This window comes from Rhopilema esculentum, chromosome 17, assembly GCF_057945365.1.
Source record: "Rhopilema esculentum isolate cy_ngs chromosome 17, ASM5794536v1, whole genome shotgun sequence".
NCBI classification, from domain to species: Eukaryota; Metazoa; Cnidaria; class Scyphozoa; order Rhizostomeae; family Rhizostomatidae; genus Rhopilema; species Rhopilema esculentum.
Genome location: NC_142831.1, coordinates 3094701 through 3109865, shown reverse-complemented (window position 1 = coordinate 3109865; position 15165 = coordinate 3094701). Strand labels below are relative to the sequence as shown.

Below are 15165 nucleotides of genomic sequence, written 5' to 3'. Positions count from 1 at the left end.
TTTTAAAGGTAAATAATGCGGCTATATTCTCCCGGCTTTTATGCTTAGGTCAATTAAATACTTTACTCGTGACACAAAGTTTAACATCTGACTCACCAAATTTTTTGACAAAAATTGCTGACTTAACTTTTTGCGAGTGGCCCGCACCGTCGCTTCCGTCTGCATTTTAAGGACTGGTAACGAGGGTCAGCGGGTCTCGCATTAGTTCCATTTTCGCGGAACGTCGTTTTGACTGGAAAGGAAGTGACTGGAAATTTTCAATATCTGTACTCTGTGAGTATTTCCATTCTGTTATCCAAAATGTTGCCATGAATTAATAATTGCAAAAGTATGTTGTTACTTTCACTGCTACACAGAAGGGTATCACATTAAAACCGCATCCACATTGCAATGTGGTCAGCAACCGACTTTTAAAACAGGCCTAGCCTTAACTTTTGCATTTTTCTTGTCTTGACATTTCTATATAAAAATAAATTTAGCTCCTACCGTACAAGATTAAAACTTCAGCGCATAGCTAACGTCAGAAAGTTATTTGTTGTTAACTAAACTATTTCTTAATTACTTGTTTTGTTTCTTAATAAAAGGCACGTACCTCGTCCTCTCGATCTTTATTGTGTTCCTCCAACCAGGGCCTAATCGAATTCGTATTAAAACTAGATCTGAAGATTAGCCCTAACAAACCTTATGCATTCATTTTTGAAGCATTTCGTACCATATGACTCAAGCCTGTAGTGCTCTGCATATTGCCGCGTTTTAGCATCAATTTGCATCATGCGGTCTACGCCTAACCTTAATAGGGGGCCTATTATAGGGGGTACTGAAGTCGCCAAACCGTGCAAAAAAATCAGCCAAAATCCGCAATCCGCAATGAAATAAAGCGCAAAGACGCGGCCGCGTTGCAAAACGTCCAGAAACGCAAAAAGCCAATTATTTGCTAATAAGAAAATGGATACATTGCTAGAAATCGCTGTTTCTCATGCTATCTCTCCATGGTATGAACACAAATCAAAGTTATTGTTTAGATTTCCTCTCTCTCTTTTGTCCTAACTGACAGTGGCTTGTCCATTTTTACGTTACCCCTAGAGCTCTTTTCAACACCCTTCAGTATGGAGTTATTGCAGCCAGAAGCTGCAACAGCGTCATAAAAGCCGTAAACCGTTGGGAATATACACCGAAAGACGCAAGACGCATCTTTTGCTGAAGCCGCAATCCATAGAAAAATCATACCCAAATCCGAAGGCCGCGCGTAAAAATTGGGTCCAGGCCGCGAAGCTGCAAACCTATAATAGGCTCCCTTAATAAGTCTTATTTTGTAACAACAATACGACATTGACAGGCATGTGGTGGGTAAATTCCGAAATATATACAACTAGAAATAAGAGACAAGAGAGGAGACACACTTGTTTATCCATAATTTGAGAAAGACATGTTTGTATTCCAGCATTTAAAGACAGCATTTAAAGACTACTTTTTGGAAATCCACTGCAGGTGTGCAAAATGTTGGTATTACAAATATACCAGCACTTTAATTGGAAGGGCAAATGCTAAAATAGAGTTTTCTGAAGTAATTGTGTAGTCACCAGGCCATCAAAAGTCTCAAAAGCTATTCAACCTGTGCAAGCAGACTTGTTTAATTACTTTCTTCTAAGATCAAAATGCTGTTCATGACAGTTATTTCAAACCTTAACACAACACAATCTAAAATTCCCTGTGCACCAGCCATGATTATCTTTGCAACAAGGTCAGCCTATTGTTAGAAAATGTATCACAGTGATTCTTGCATGGCAGACTAATTCAATATTATTCAGAACTAACATTCAATATCTTATGGACAGAATAAAGTTGGACTTGATTAATAAGTATTGATTAAAATTTCTTTTTGACTATTATTTATTATATGTTTATAGCTCATTATTTAAATTTTCATAATGGATTTTAATATTTTTTATTTCTTTTAGACTAAATTTTGATTATTTGTTCTTTTGATTTGTGAGCCAAACTAAAACAATTTTTCAATTTCAGTTTGTAATCCACATAGAAGATCATTATACATGCATTCATACATATACATAATTTGCCTTCCTTCAGAACTGGATGGAAGTTTGATGTGTATTTTATCATCATCAACCCTTAAGTTTATTCTTAAAATACAGAACCACAATTGGTAATAGGTGTTTCGACAATAAAAACATAATGACATAATTGTTTTCCATACTTGTAGTCAATATGAGTTATCCTCCAAATTATGGCGGTGGGAACACAATTGGCTTTGAAGGAGTAACAAACAACACTGGCTACCCACAAAATGGACCTGGCTACCCATCTGCAGCACCTAGCCTTGGACCTGGGTATCCAGCCGGGCTTGGCTATCCACCTGCTGGCTCAGCTCCATATCCACCTGTAAGTTGTCAGTTATGATATCAGGGTTTGATCTATAGGCTCAATCAGGGCCATCAAGAAATGGGACAATTTGCAAGTAGAATTGAAGTAGAATTCCATTTAAGAATAGAACAAATCAACTCAACAAGAGTATGCCTACAAAAAACAAGTGGTTTTAAAGGATTGAAAGAGAATGACTGCAAGAAATATTCTGCTATTTTAAGCTAATCTCAGATGCTTGAATGCAAAATTTTTCTGCTCACTCTGCCTGTATGGTGCCTAGCCTCAAATACCTCTCGCCAGCCCTGGGCTGAATTATCTTATTTTGTTGTTTAATGAAAATTCCCAATGAGTAAAATGAGAAAAAAAGAATAACATGATTTTGTGGAAATCTTGGATGATTGAATACTACTAGCCAATTTAAACCAAAATAAATGTCTTAACTTGTTCAAGGAATGCACAGATTTTAAACAACATATCGGCTTTGAAGTCAGTTTATGGAAATAATGTAAAACATGATGTATGGACTTCTTTCTTAGGGTGGAGCTCCTGGAATCCCAGCACACCCATATGCTCCTCCCCCAGCAGCCAACCCATATGGACCCCCAGGACAAGGTAAATGCAGAAATTAGTATTGCTATGTATCAATTAGCAAAGCTTTATGACTGATAATTATTTCAAGTGACCCCTTTGATACTTTTTTAATGTAGAATTCTTTAATTGTGAAGTGCATGACATAAGATAATAACTCATTGTGCCAAAGATTTATCTCTTCATTAGCTGGACAATAGAAAGTCTTTACTTCACTTTAACAGATCAACTTGTAAGTTGCAGATCCTTGGTTAGCTTGACTACAGAGAGAGCTCCTCCTTAAGAAATTCCCTCCACACGATTGATCTTACTTTCTTTGTTTTCCTGAATGTATATGCTAATAATTTCACCTACCGATGATGTTTTCTGTAACTTAGTCTTATTTTCTTGTAGTTTAGCTAATTTATTTGTTGGATTTTCGTGATAAATTGAATGTAGTAGAATTTAAAAATTAAACTGAACTGAACTGAATAATTTTTCAATAATCACCATGAAATGAGAAATAGTACTTGCCTAGATAGGATAAGGCTGATTTCAGCCAGTAAAGTTCTGTTCATAGGGGAGACTGTCTTGAAGATGATTCTCAGTCTCTTTGTAGACTGAGAAAGTGTTTCACAAGCAGCCTCTTGAATTGTTATTCTTACTCCAGTACAATCTCTTAGCTTTAGGACAAATACTGTTTTAAAACAGCTATGGGGAAGATATGTGGGTAAAAGGCAATTTACAAAGGAACTCAGAGGGTTTATAAAATAATCTTTTAAATTTTTGCACATTTCTAGTTCATTGGCACAGTTGAAGTATTTTATAAAATCATGTTGCATGGCTCTGTGTGGTCTCAGATCCTATTGAAAGAAGTATTTAAATTTCATTTCATTTCTGTGATACCAATGGATACATCCTTTCTTTCTTCAACAACAATGTGGATTAACCTCCTTTATTGGAATTGTGACAAATGATGAGAATCCTCATTCAAACTAATGCAAGGAAATATTTGAAAAGCTGCCACTAGTTCCCGGAACTCAAAAGCAAGTGTTTGTTAGATGTCATACAGACTACAGGGAACTAGATAGTCAGCATTGTGGCTGGATCTCTCATTTCTTATGCAATTAAACAATGTTATAAAATTAGAAATCAGGTCCCATCTTCTACCCTTTTCGAACTTTACTACCTAATTACTTATAAATTTTACCAATTTCATGCAGGAAAATATCAACCAATATTTAAACTAGAATATCCGAGATGCAATTAGTGAAAACTCCAAAACATAAATTTTTTTTGATCGGTTCAATAATTATGATGTTGCTACCTGATAATGACTAAATGCTATTATAGGACTTTAACTATTTAATAGAAATGAATACCATAACTCACTTTTTGTAGGCATGTCTCCTTACAGTGTCCCCCCAAGTGCACCAAACTTGAGTTTTCAGGTAGAAATCTTTTTTTCATACAAAATGTATTTAAAAAATGATAAATTGTATTTTTATGTACATTTTTTTTAGTTTTAGCCTATGTTGATGCCTATTTGAAATATCACAAATTTTCTTGTGATTTATGAATTTTTAGAATCAATAAGTATTGATTTGGCATTTGAAAAACTTCAAAAAATGTAAATAGCTTGTTTTCCATTCAAAAGGTTTAAAGAATAGTGTATTGACAATTCTTTGTTCCTTTTTTATCTGTTAACTCTTTTCCACTCTATTCTTAGTTAAAGTTGTCTTTGTAGAAACTGGGGAAGGAATCATGTCCTTTCCTGATGGAAATTACCCATTTTTATACTGTTTATAGTACCATGAACTGTCTGGGAGTAGTTAAACTAGATAATAAGAAAGTCATCAATTACGGGTTTGAAATAGTTCCTTCTAACTGTAGAAGGACCATTCCATTCCTTACAGTCTTTCTAACTGTAGTAGAATATGTCAAGTGTCCAAAACCTATCCTTAATTTTGCTTTCGTATTTTGTAATTGGACCTTAAATGTTCCAATTGAATTAAATCAAAATCGTTTGGATAATGTGATTTTAGGGTGCTGCATATGCTGCAAGTGCTTTTAGGCAACCAGTTGCCCAGAATTATGGCCAACCATTCCAACCACAACCTGGATATGCGCCAAGGACATATGATTATCAAGCAAGTCAGCCACCACCACCTACCCAAAATTATCAACCATCGCCAATGCCTGGGCCTCAACACCAGCCCCCTGCTCCTCAACCATCATATCCTCAAACTCAGGTATTTAATATTACAAAATAAGGTCCAAGTATTCTCCATTAATAATGCAAAGTCTATGATTTTATGTAATTATGAATAAGATACTAAAAGAATTTTAAGTTTATTTTTGTAAAACCACAAGTTCACGCAGTGGTGAAGCATGAATACAACATAAAGCTTGAAAGCATTGCCGGTAGAAAACACATAAAACTTGTTCAACAGAACGTTTTAAAAAGAAATCTTTTTTGTTCTTTCTCCGGTAAATGGAAAAAGCCAAAAATACTCTAAATCAGTTTTGTTGGAATGAAATTCATATTGGGGGGGGGGGGGTGTCTTCCTATTGTATTGCTCCCTATTCAGTACACCATGTAAAGGAAATATAGTACAGTTTGACAATTATTGGGGACTCCATCCCCCAGCCCCCTGCTTACTGACAGCTTTGCAAAACATTGTAAAATGCCTCAAAGATGCACGGAACATGCTGCAAAATGCAACTTTTCATAACTTTAAGCTTAGTGTCCCTTTCAAAACCTTACAGAAATTGATTGAAATTCAATCCATTTTTGGTTGGCCCTAACGTCAGTAATTTTCTTCCAGTCCAAGACTGGTGTTTGTTTTCTGCAAATATATATGTATTGTCCCATAAACAGATTAATACTAAGATACATATAAGAGCTTATATTGAGACCATTCACATGGTTTTAATCTTTCAATTTTAATATTCAAACCAACCCCTGTATTTGTTGCGTTTTAGGCAATTTTGTATGCAGTTTTATTTTAATTTTTTCTTGTCTGTGTGTAATATGTTTATCGAGTTTTGTCAATTTCCCTCTCTAGTCCCCACAACGCCAGCTTCAGAGACATGCAACTCTTCCTTCAAAGCTTGTACGTATTTTTGTTTATTTTCTTTACTTGCATGGCTTTGAGAAGATAAACTCTCGGTCTCATCAAGTTAGGGTTACACAGCACGATTGGTCATATCAATCTTTTTGTATTTTGCATCTGAGCACATTTCAGCGAACAATGGCTAAAGCAGAAATCAGCCTTGTACAGTACAGAAGTTTTATGTTGCGATCTGCTAGCAACTTGTGTCGCAATGCCATTCTCAGAAAAGTTGCAAGAAATTTACAGTGTTTAACGCTAGATATATGTTGTCAATTCTTTTGTTGCCACCACCATCAATTACTGTTTGATAATGCCAATTAATATGTATTGTTTGCCCAGCTGTGAAAGCTTTTTTATGGTAATTATTCGTTTCAGATGAGTTCCCAAGGGACAGTTGTTGATCATTCACCATTTTACCCGCAACAAGATGCAGAGGTGCTTCGGAAGGCAATGAAAGGCTTTGGTGGGTATCGACTTTTGTCCTTCCGATGTCATATGTCTTATTTCGTATGTCATATTTCATATGTCATATTTCATATGTCATATTTCATATGTCATATGTCATATTTCATATGTCATGTCATATTTTTTGTAAAGTGTGATTGATATAAAGTTTCGATGAGCTCGGAAAGAGCCTTATGATTGATTACTGTCCTTTTTTCTCAGGATGTGATCAAAAGGCAATCAGTCATGTTATTTGTTCGCGATCAAATAAGCAGCGACAGCAGATCCTTTTGGAATACAAAACTGCACACGGACGGGTAGGATTTCTTTACAAGTCTCTCTTGGGGTGGAAGCCTTTCTTTTGATACTGATGCTTAACTTGATTGCATCGCCAAGTAATTTTTCAAATGGATAAGACTTCCCAAAATAAAACAGAAAGAGCGTTTAACCTAAGATAGGTACAATACAAGAGATGCTATTAATTTTACTAGCCTGTTTGATGTGTAGCTGTTTCGAAGTTCTTGGAATTTTCTCTTCCGTAAAGCCATTGTAAGTATTTATAAGGTTTGCAGTAACATATAGTTAAGGTAACGGCTGGTTATGGTCAGTTCCCGCTTGGAATTCAATATATATTACTACTCTTTCCATGTGATCATATTGGGGAAAGGTAGTTCACCCATCTGGTTTTGTTTCTTTTTATTTATTACTTTAACTCTCTTTGGTCGTTTATTAATGGTACTGGGAATTTCTGTCCAAGGTGGGACTTTTTGATTCAAAAGCCAGGCAATGGTTGTCACTTTCTTAATGAAGATCAACAGGTTGCTAATATATATCTTGAGAAGAACCTTTGAACGTGTTGCCATCAAACTACAGTATATTTACAATGCCCCTGCTGAGTTTGTTTGTGTATTAATGGACAAAGCTACTTTCCATAGACATATACCAAACTTGGATGGAAACTGAGATGGGGATATTCGTAAAATATAGAAAAGACTTCTATTAGACTTTTCCTAGAATTATCTTAAATATTTTTCTAATTTGCAGGACCTGATAAAAGATTTGAAAAGTGAAATCAGTGGACACTTCCAAGATGTAATATGTGGTTTAATGAGGGCCCCTGCTGAATATGATGCAGTTTGGCTCAGAAAATCAATGAAGGTAAGAGAGGTGGCTTATGGTCTCATATGATTAGGTCTATCTCTAGGGGTCCAAGATACCCAAGAGCTTGGAAATATTATCCAAGGTATTTGAACAGTTTGTATTTCATGTGCTGTAAGTTATCTCCTCACACCTCCCAGTGTGAACAAAAATAACGAGGCGTAGTTAGAAATAACAAGTAAGGGTGCGGATGGACTCTGACTTGTTACTTGTTAAGGAAGGAAGAGTTATAAATGACATAGATGAAGCTGTAAAAAACGATGAAGGGAATGTTCTATTGTATGTGATGCGTGAACATTGGGTATGTCATAGCGATTGCATGCTCAATGAATGAGTGGGAAGTTGTAGAAAATGGCCTTAGTTAAAAGTTAAGATTAGCATATGTCAAGTTGATATTTTCTTACAACGACGTGAATGTTTTTCAAAAGAGCCTACTGTCTATTGATTCGGTAGGGACTGGGTACTGATGAAGACACACTGATAGAAATACTTTGCACCCGTACTAACGCTGAACTCAGGCAGATAAACGATACATACACAAAAAGTAAGTATGTTTTCAAATCTATTTCAAGTTTTTTTTAGCCTTTTATTGGCTTCTTAAGTTTTGAATGTTGGTTGAAGCAAGTAGATTTTAGCCAAGTCCATACATATATGGACCTTTCTCAGTTTATCTAAAAAAGTTCGAATTATACAAATGGCCTAGTACAGTGATAGATCCTAATAATAGAAAACTAAAGAAGCAATAAAAGGTATACAATTCAAACCATTTGTAAGTAATACATGTTCTTTTCTGCATGCTGAAAGCGTCTCTCCCGCATGTCGAAGTTTGGTTTGCATGCACCCTCAAACTTCTATTCACAACCCCCTGCATATTCAGAAGTGTTCCAAAGTCTTGAAGTTTACTTATCGACATTAAAGCTTTAATGATGGATTTTTTATTATAGTGTTCAGTCGCAACCTTGAAAAAGACATCCATTCGGAAACGTCGGGACATTTCAGACGACTCTTAATTGCGCAAGTCCAGGTCAGCATTTGAATTATTGACATGAAATACTTGGGTCGAAATGTCGTGAGTCGAGAGTTGCCTATATGGAAAAACTGTTAACGTCATAGCAACGTGCAGGCCCTGATTCTTTTCCTTTTAGTATGTTCGACTTATCGGACTCGAGTCGGACTTGTCTCAGACTAGACACAGACTTGAGTCCGACTTGAATCTGTGGCTTTAATCGAAAAAACGCTTATGTCGAAATAGAATGTACGTCAGGATTTTTCTATGCGTCTTTATAACTTAATGGACTCACGTGGAACATGAGTCGAATATTTCCAAAGTCAAAAAATCGCTTATTTTTTTTTAAATTTAATTTACATTAATTTACACCATGTCTTTATTATGCGTATGTTCGACTTCTGGGCCTGTGAGTAAATTCACTTTATATATAAAGCAGTATTTGTCACAACTGTTTTGATTTATACAGATTTCTTTGTTTTTGAAATTAATAGCTTGATTTTATCATTTCATAGAAACCCCATACTTTGCACAGTTGTGAAGAATTTATTTTTCTTTGAAGCAAAAAGTACTGTCTTTTTGTGATGAAAGTTTTATTATTCACGACTCTGTTAAATTTCCTTTGGTCAAACCAAAATCTCTATTTATTTTCAATTGTGGAAAAATATAGACCTCAAAGATAAGAAGAGTAGTATGAAATAAGAGAGAAGATTTAATAAGGGCTCGAATCGAAATTTAGATCCTCTAACACTTTTGCTCATTTTTATCTTTTATTTCAAAATTTCTTTAATAGTGTACCGATTTTCAAAAAGGTACTTCAAGGTAGCTCATTTCTATCAGCTCAACTCATGTACATCCATCCGATAGTAAGATATCGTTAGTCGATTTGACCAAAATGAACTATGCTGCTTCAAATCCTTTGATAGAACGATTTTTAAATGAATTTTAGGGTGGAAGAGATGAATCTCCCACTGTCGATCAAAGGAAAGCACAACAAGATGCACAAGTAAGTTATTTGTAGAGTTGGCTGATCTGTCTATCATATTAAAGAACGAGTAAATAAAAATAATAATAATAATAATAATAATAATAATAATAATAATAATAATAATAATAAGACCATATTTATACAGGTAAACTTGTTCAGCAAAAATGAGTTTGCTGCTATCAATCAAGGACCTGTGAAACTAATCTACCTAATGATAAAAATGTTACAACAATATAGTTTAAAAAAGTTTTTACAATAATTAAATCTAGAGAAAAAGTTAAAAATCAAAGTCGATATCCTTGCAGCAACTCTTGAACTTTAGTATAGATGCTTAGGCTGCATCTTGTAGCTACAGCAGGAAATGGATAGGCCATCTATGGATACCAGCTCTACAAGAGGACTTGGTTTAGCCAATTATTTAAAAATCTTTTTGGTGATTTCAGTTAGGTCCTAGCCATCTTTCACCAGTAGTCGTTACGCAATGCATTGCTTTTCACACTAGAGTCAAATCTTTCTTTGTTCCTAGCAATAAAAATTTTATATATATGTATACTTCTTTCTTCTAAGGAATTGTATAGAGCAGGCGAAGGAAGGCTTGGGACAGATGAATCAAGGTATATGATTTTTCCTGTGTAATCTTTGTCATTGATTGCTCCAGAGGTCGGATTGAACACAATTAATCACTGGTCGTCCTGATTGCCTAAACTCGGAACACTTTTCTATAAGGACAATCGTGATCACCAAAATCATCTTTATCATTGATCGCCTCAAACATTGTTGAACTGATTGAGATGATAAGGTGATTAGGCGATCAATTAGTTACCATATTTAGACAGAATGGCTCCAGAAATCAACTGACAATCATGGGTTAATCATGGATCACTTCGGTCATCTTCATTGAGTCGTATTTCTCGCGAGTAATTTCATAAAATCGTAATTTTCAAGATGGATGATACGTTGAAGAGTAGATATATATCTATAAAACATCGCTATCAAGTGAACAACAAATTACAGCCATGCAGTTTTCTGAAATGGATTAAAAAGAACTCCACATTACAATCCGATCTTCAATATGACGCCTTTAGTGAGTCTCTTGTTGATACAACTAATAATATGTATACTTAAAGGCATTTGACACAGATCAAAGTGGCTGACAGCCACTCTCGACCACGAGAGGTTGACCAATCAAATTGCGCACAGAAAAAAACATGTGAACAGTTTCCGCCTTGTGGTTTCACGTAAACAGTTTCCAGTTCCTTTCTTGGGCGCGTGCTCTGATCAATTTGGCCTAAGTTATTTTTCGATTCGCTGTACTTATGCATGTCAAATGCCTTTAATGTACAAAAATGGTATAGGTTTCCTTGCAATCCTAAGTTTTAATTTATGCGAGGATCATTTGAAATTTGAAATGATTACTATTTGTTAAATTCAAATACACCAAAGCTGTTGGAATTCGCCGTTCACGATCGCGATGTTTGAAGCCACCTGTGTATGCAATTTGATTTGGTTATCTTAACAACAACTCTTTCGTAGATTTAATGTCATATTATCGTCAAGAAGTTTCCCGCAACTTCGTGCTACCTTTGAGGAATATAAGAAGGTAAGATGTCATTCAAATTTTGTAAGAGGCTCGAGAACCTTCGTTAATCCCGCTGTCCTGTGTCATTATAATCTTTCCCAAGAACCTTCCTCCGGATAAACACTACTTCTCAAAGTTTTTTCTTGTGGTTATGTATGTAAAACTTTAAGCATTTCGCAGAAAAACAACTTGGTTATATTTTCATTATATTTTCAGATATGTAAATACCCTATCGAAGCTTCAATAGAAAGAGAAATGTCAGGTGACTTGAAGGATGGAATGCTCACAATAGGTGAGATAGATACCGTAGTGTTTTAATGATTTGAACTTAAGAACCATGACATTTATGTTGTATCGAGTTAGTGCTCAGGTCTCTTTTAATTGAATATATAGGCCTTCCTCGTAGTGTGTATAGATTTTATTGCTCAGTTCTTTGTGTTTACGAAGTGTGTATTTTACTTTTTGTTTGCAGATCATACTTTTTGCTTATCGTTTATTTCTCCTTTATTCTTCGCACTTTTCCCTTCCTATCATTTTCTCTTTTTATGATTCTTAAATTCAATCTTTTTTCTCCAATGCCCTCGTCGTTTTTTTTAATTCCATTTTGTGAATTGTATTTTCTCCATCCACATAATTTGTATTTTTCTTTCTATAATTTAACAAATACATTCCTTCAAGTTCAGGCTGTTGAAAATGTTTCGGCATTAAAAGACCATTAATTAATGATTGTCTACTTAGAATTTGTGTATTTACCTATCTCTACTAAATTCGATGCTATTTGTTTATTCAGTGAAATGTGTCAAGAATACCCCAGCATTCTTTGCGGAGATGCTTTACAAATCTATGAAGGTGTGCTATTTAGTTTTTAATAGAACCGACTTTATATGATGTCGCTTTTTTAAAAGAATCTAGCTTTACTTTTTCTCACTTTTTAAGAACTTGGAATGTCTCCTAGTTAATCTATTTATTTTTCTAGGTTATTATTGTTCTAAGTATGATCATAGATTGCAGCTTACTGGAGGGTCCTTTCTAGTTTGTTTCAAGCTGTGAACGGACCTTTAAATCGAAATAAATGTTCTAATTTCGTTAAAGGGCCTGGGTACTGATGACGACAAACTAATCCGAGTTTGCATCTCAAGATCGGAAGTTGATATGGTTCAGATTAAACAGGAGTTTGCGAATATGTACGGGAAGACCCTTGGAAGATTTATATCGGTAAGTGGCTACTGCTTTATTTTCTTTTGGCTACTCATATATAATTGACAATTTTCGCGGGACTACTGAAGTTCGTAGTCAATGCAGCACGCTTCATAATTCAAAATATTGTTGTCTGCTTATAAATACTTTGGTATTTTTTATTGTTTAGATAATCTAATGGTCTTCAAAGTGCCGGATGTTGGTTTCTGGACTTAATCATCTATAACAAACTTTGACCCATTGTTTATTATCATACGTGTGTCGTTGTGAATTAAGCTCTTTTTTTCCGACATGTCTCCAATCATTACTCATAGAATCTCAGGCATTTAAAGAAACATTGTGAGTCAAGAGCGATTTAGACGGACGTCTAAATTGGCATCTTTTATTTTCGTTGATTAACACATTAAAGCTAAAAACCAGTGACGTCAGAAGCTTTGCCAAGGTTGGAGGGGCACATTCACTAAAGAGACATAATATCTGAAATGGAGGCATTTTCTACAAATTTTAAGATGGGAACTTATAAGCAAAACAGCATTTTTCCACAAGTTGGGACACTATTTCTGGCTATCCTTACTAGTTCTGAGGTCTCTGAAACGCTGACCAAAAATCGACAATATATTTTTCTTTTCGGCCATACCCACATGATATTATGTTGAATTATGCAATAAATCATAGTAATTGGTTTCTTTCTTATTAGGACGATACCTCTGGTGATTATAAAAGATCGCTATTGGAATTGGTCGGTGGCCTGAAGTAGATCAACTTTCACAACTGGCTTCTTCTTGTAGATTTTGTAGCTTTGTAGTTCTACGGGAGAATGATATCTTATTAAATTATGCCATAGAAGTATATTTTGATACATAACATTTAAGGGTTTTATTTAGTTATTTTGATTATGGTTCCTTCTTGCTCTCCTTCATTCTTGCTCCCATAGATTTTCTAGAATAAAGTGCTATTCAAAAAAGGAGCCTTTTGGATCCCAATGTGGGTCGTAGCCAGGAAGTAGAGTAATTCAGTAAAAAGAAATTTCCTTGTGAGATAATTTTCATTGTGTGAGAGTCTTCTCTCCTAACGATCTTTTGTGTCCCTGCTAAAAGAACTTTTTTAAGAGTCAGATTTTTATCCGTTTGTTTTGAAGTTGAATATGAGATTGTGACGTTGAATGCATTTGCATTAGGTTCTGATCTAGAAGTGTGTTTTGATGAAGAATTGGGTCAGTGGTACCTAGCTGCCGTGTTGTCTCCGTGTGACAACAAATAAATGGTTCAGAAAATAATGAAAACCTTATGATTTGTCAGGCCCTAGTAGTTACCCAAACACTAAATAATTGATCGAAGAACGACAGCCAAAAATCTCTCTTATTTTTAGGTATTTGCAGGGAATCACTGTAATCTGATACTGAAATGTTATTCTCTTCATTTGCCTTTAAAGTTAGCTGTTAGCAAAATATTTCCAGAAATGCTTTAAAATATTCGGTCAATTTTGGTACAAACGAATGTTTGTATAAATCAGGTAGAAGCATATATCCGATTATAAATATCAGTTATCAGAACCAGAACAGTTAAGAAAAATATAAACGAATGATGTGGGCCAAGCCATATTCTACCAGTTGGTAGTTTCATTTCCAAACTCTGATGATATTTATACCCAGAGCGTTATAAAATCATATTGTTTTAATTGTTTGTGCATTTTACATAACAATGTAATCAACAAATTATGTCTGCATCCTTTTTACCATGTTAAGCAGTTTCGTCAAGGTACCTCCAACGTATTTTCATGAAGCATACGGCTGTACTTAACCATACGAACGGTTAACAGCTGTATGCAAATATGAAACGAACACTATTTCACAGATTAATATTGCCAATATTTTATCAATTTTACGATTATTTTTACCGCGTGAAGTTTTTTTAACATTTATTCTCATATGAATATAACACGACTTTAATTCTGTTTCTATCAGTGTGTTATGATTTTGTGGAAGTATATTTGCAGTTTTAATTGATACTGATCGTCTTTATTAACCTATATTGTAACTGTATTTATTTGTGTAATATTAAGTGCTTGTGTACCATTGTCGATTGATTATCAATTCTCCTACTATATTGTCTTTTTATGAAGCAATGCTTCATAAAATTAACATCAAAATAATATCAAAGATGAACGTTAAATGATTTCTGGGCTTCATTAGATATTTAATTTATGGTATGAAATCAGGTAATATGAAAATTAGGATTTAAGCATGGGGGCTTTTTGAGGCTAGTGGCTTTTTACCGATTTGCATTTCCTGGATGGGCACTACTTCTCGGAAAAGGGATTAAGGGTTGCTTTTTCAAATGGGTAAGAAAGAAAAACGAGTATCTAGGTGTACTTTTATTTTTTTTCTTGAAGATTTCTTGGCAATCCTTGATGTTTCTCCATAGTGAATGGTTAAAGTATTTGATGATTTTTGAAAATTTCCTTCCTTGAAAAGTTCTTGGTGTACCTTCTACAAGTAGAAATAAATTAATAACAGTTGAGGAACTGTATTTAATGGATTTGTCAAGGATAAAAAGGTATGACACGATAATGTTATTCATCGTTCTGACTATAAATAGATAGAAAATTTTAATAATAATGAGAAATTGATAATGGTAAATACAAACGTCGTTAAAGGGGCAGTTTGTTTGATTTCTGAATATCGTCAAAATTTTAGCCTTAGGTGCAACAGCTCCAATGGTGGTTTTAG

The 15165-nt window shown here is 34.7% G+C and overlaps 1 protein-coding gene across 1 annotated transcript; it reads left to right on the top strand.

The window, feature by feature from the left end:
* Window positions 1-125: 125 nt before the first annotated feature.
* On the top strand, window positions 126-13316 carry LOC135683035 (annexin-B12). The gene is made up of 18 exons (XM_065198169.2): window positions 126-273; window positions 2222-2400; window positions 2919-2994; window positions 4351-4400; window positions 4995-5201; window positions 6018-6065; window positions 6441-6528; window positions 6732-6826; window positions 7554-7667; window positions 8121-8211; window positions 8612-8691; window positions 9623-9679; window positions 10229-10275; window positions 11195-11261; window positions 11457-11532; window positions 12031-12089; window positions 12333-12455; window positions 13135-13316. The coding sequence occupies exons 2-18, from the start codon at window positions 2227-2229 to the stop codon at window positions 13192-13194; spliced, it is 1512 nt and encodes a 503-aa protein (XP_065054241.2). The 5' UTR covers window positions 126-273; window positions 2222-2226; the 3' UTR covers window positions 13195-13316.
* Window positions 13317-15165: the final 1849 nt, after the last annotated feature.

What these genes read in the sequence shown, in the direction of transcription:
- LOC135683035 (XM_065198169.2), top strand. Translation starts at nt 2,227, where the DNA reads ATGAGTTATCCTCCAAATTATGGCGGTGGGAACACAATTGGCTTTGAA. An exon ending in ATATGGACCCCCAGGACAAG is followed by an intron (nt 2,995 to 4,350) that starts GTAAATGCAGAA and finishes CACTTTTTGTAG; the next exon opens with GCATGTCTCCTTACAGTGTC. An exon ending in AAGCACAACAAGATGCACAA is followed by an intron (nt 9,680 to 10,228) that starts GTAAGTTATTTG and finishes CTTTCTTCTAAG; the next exon opens with GAATTGTATAGAGCAGGCGA.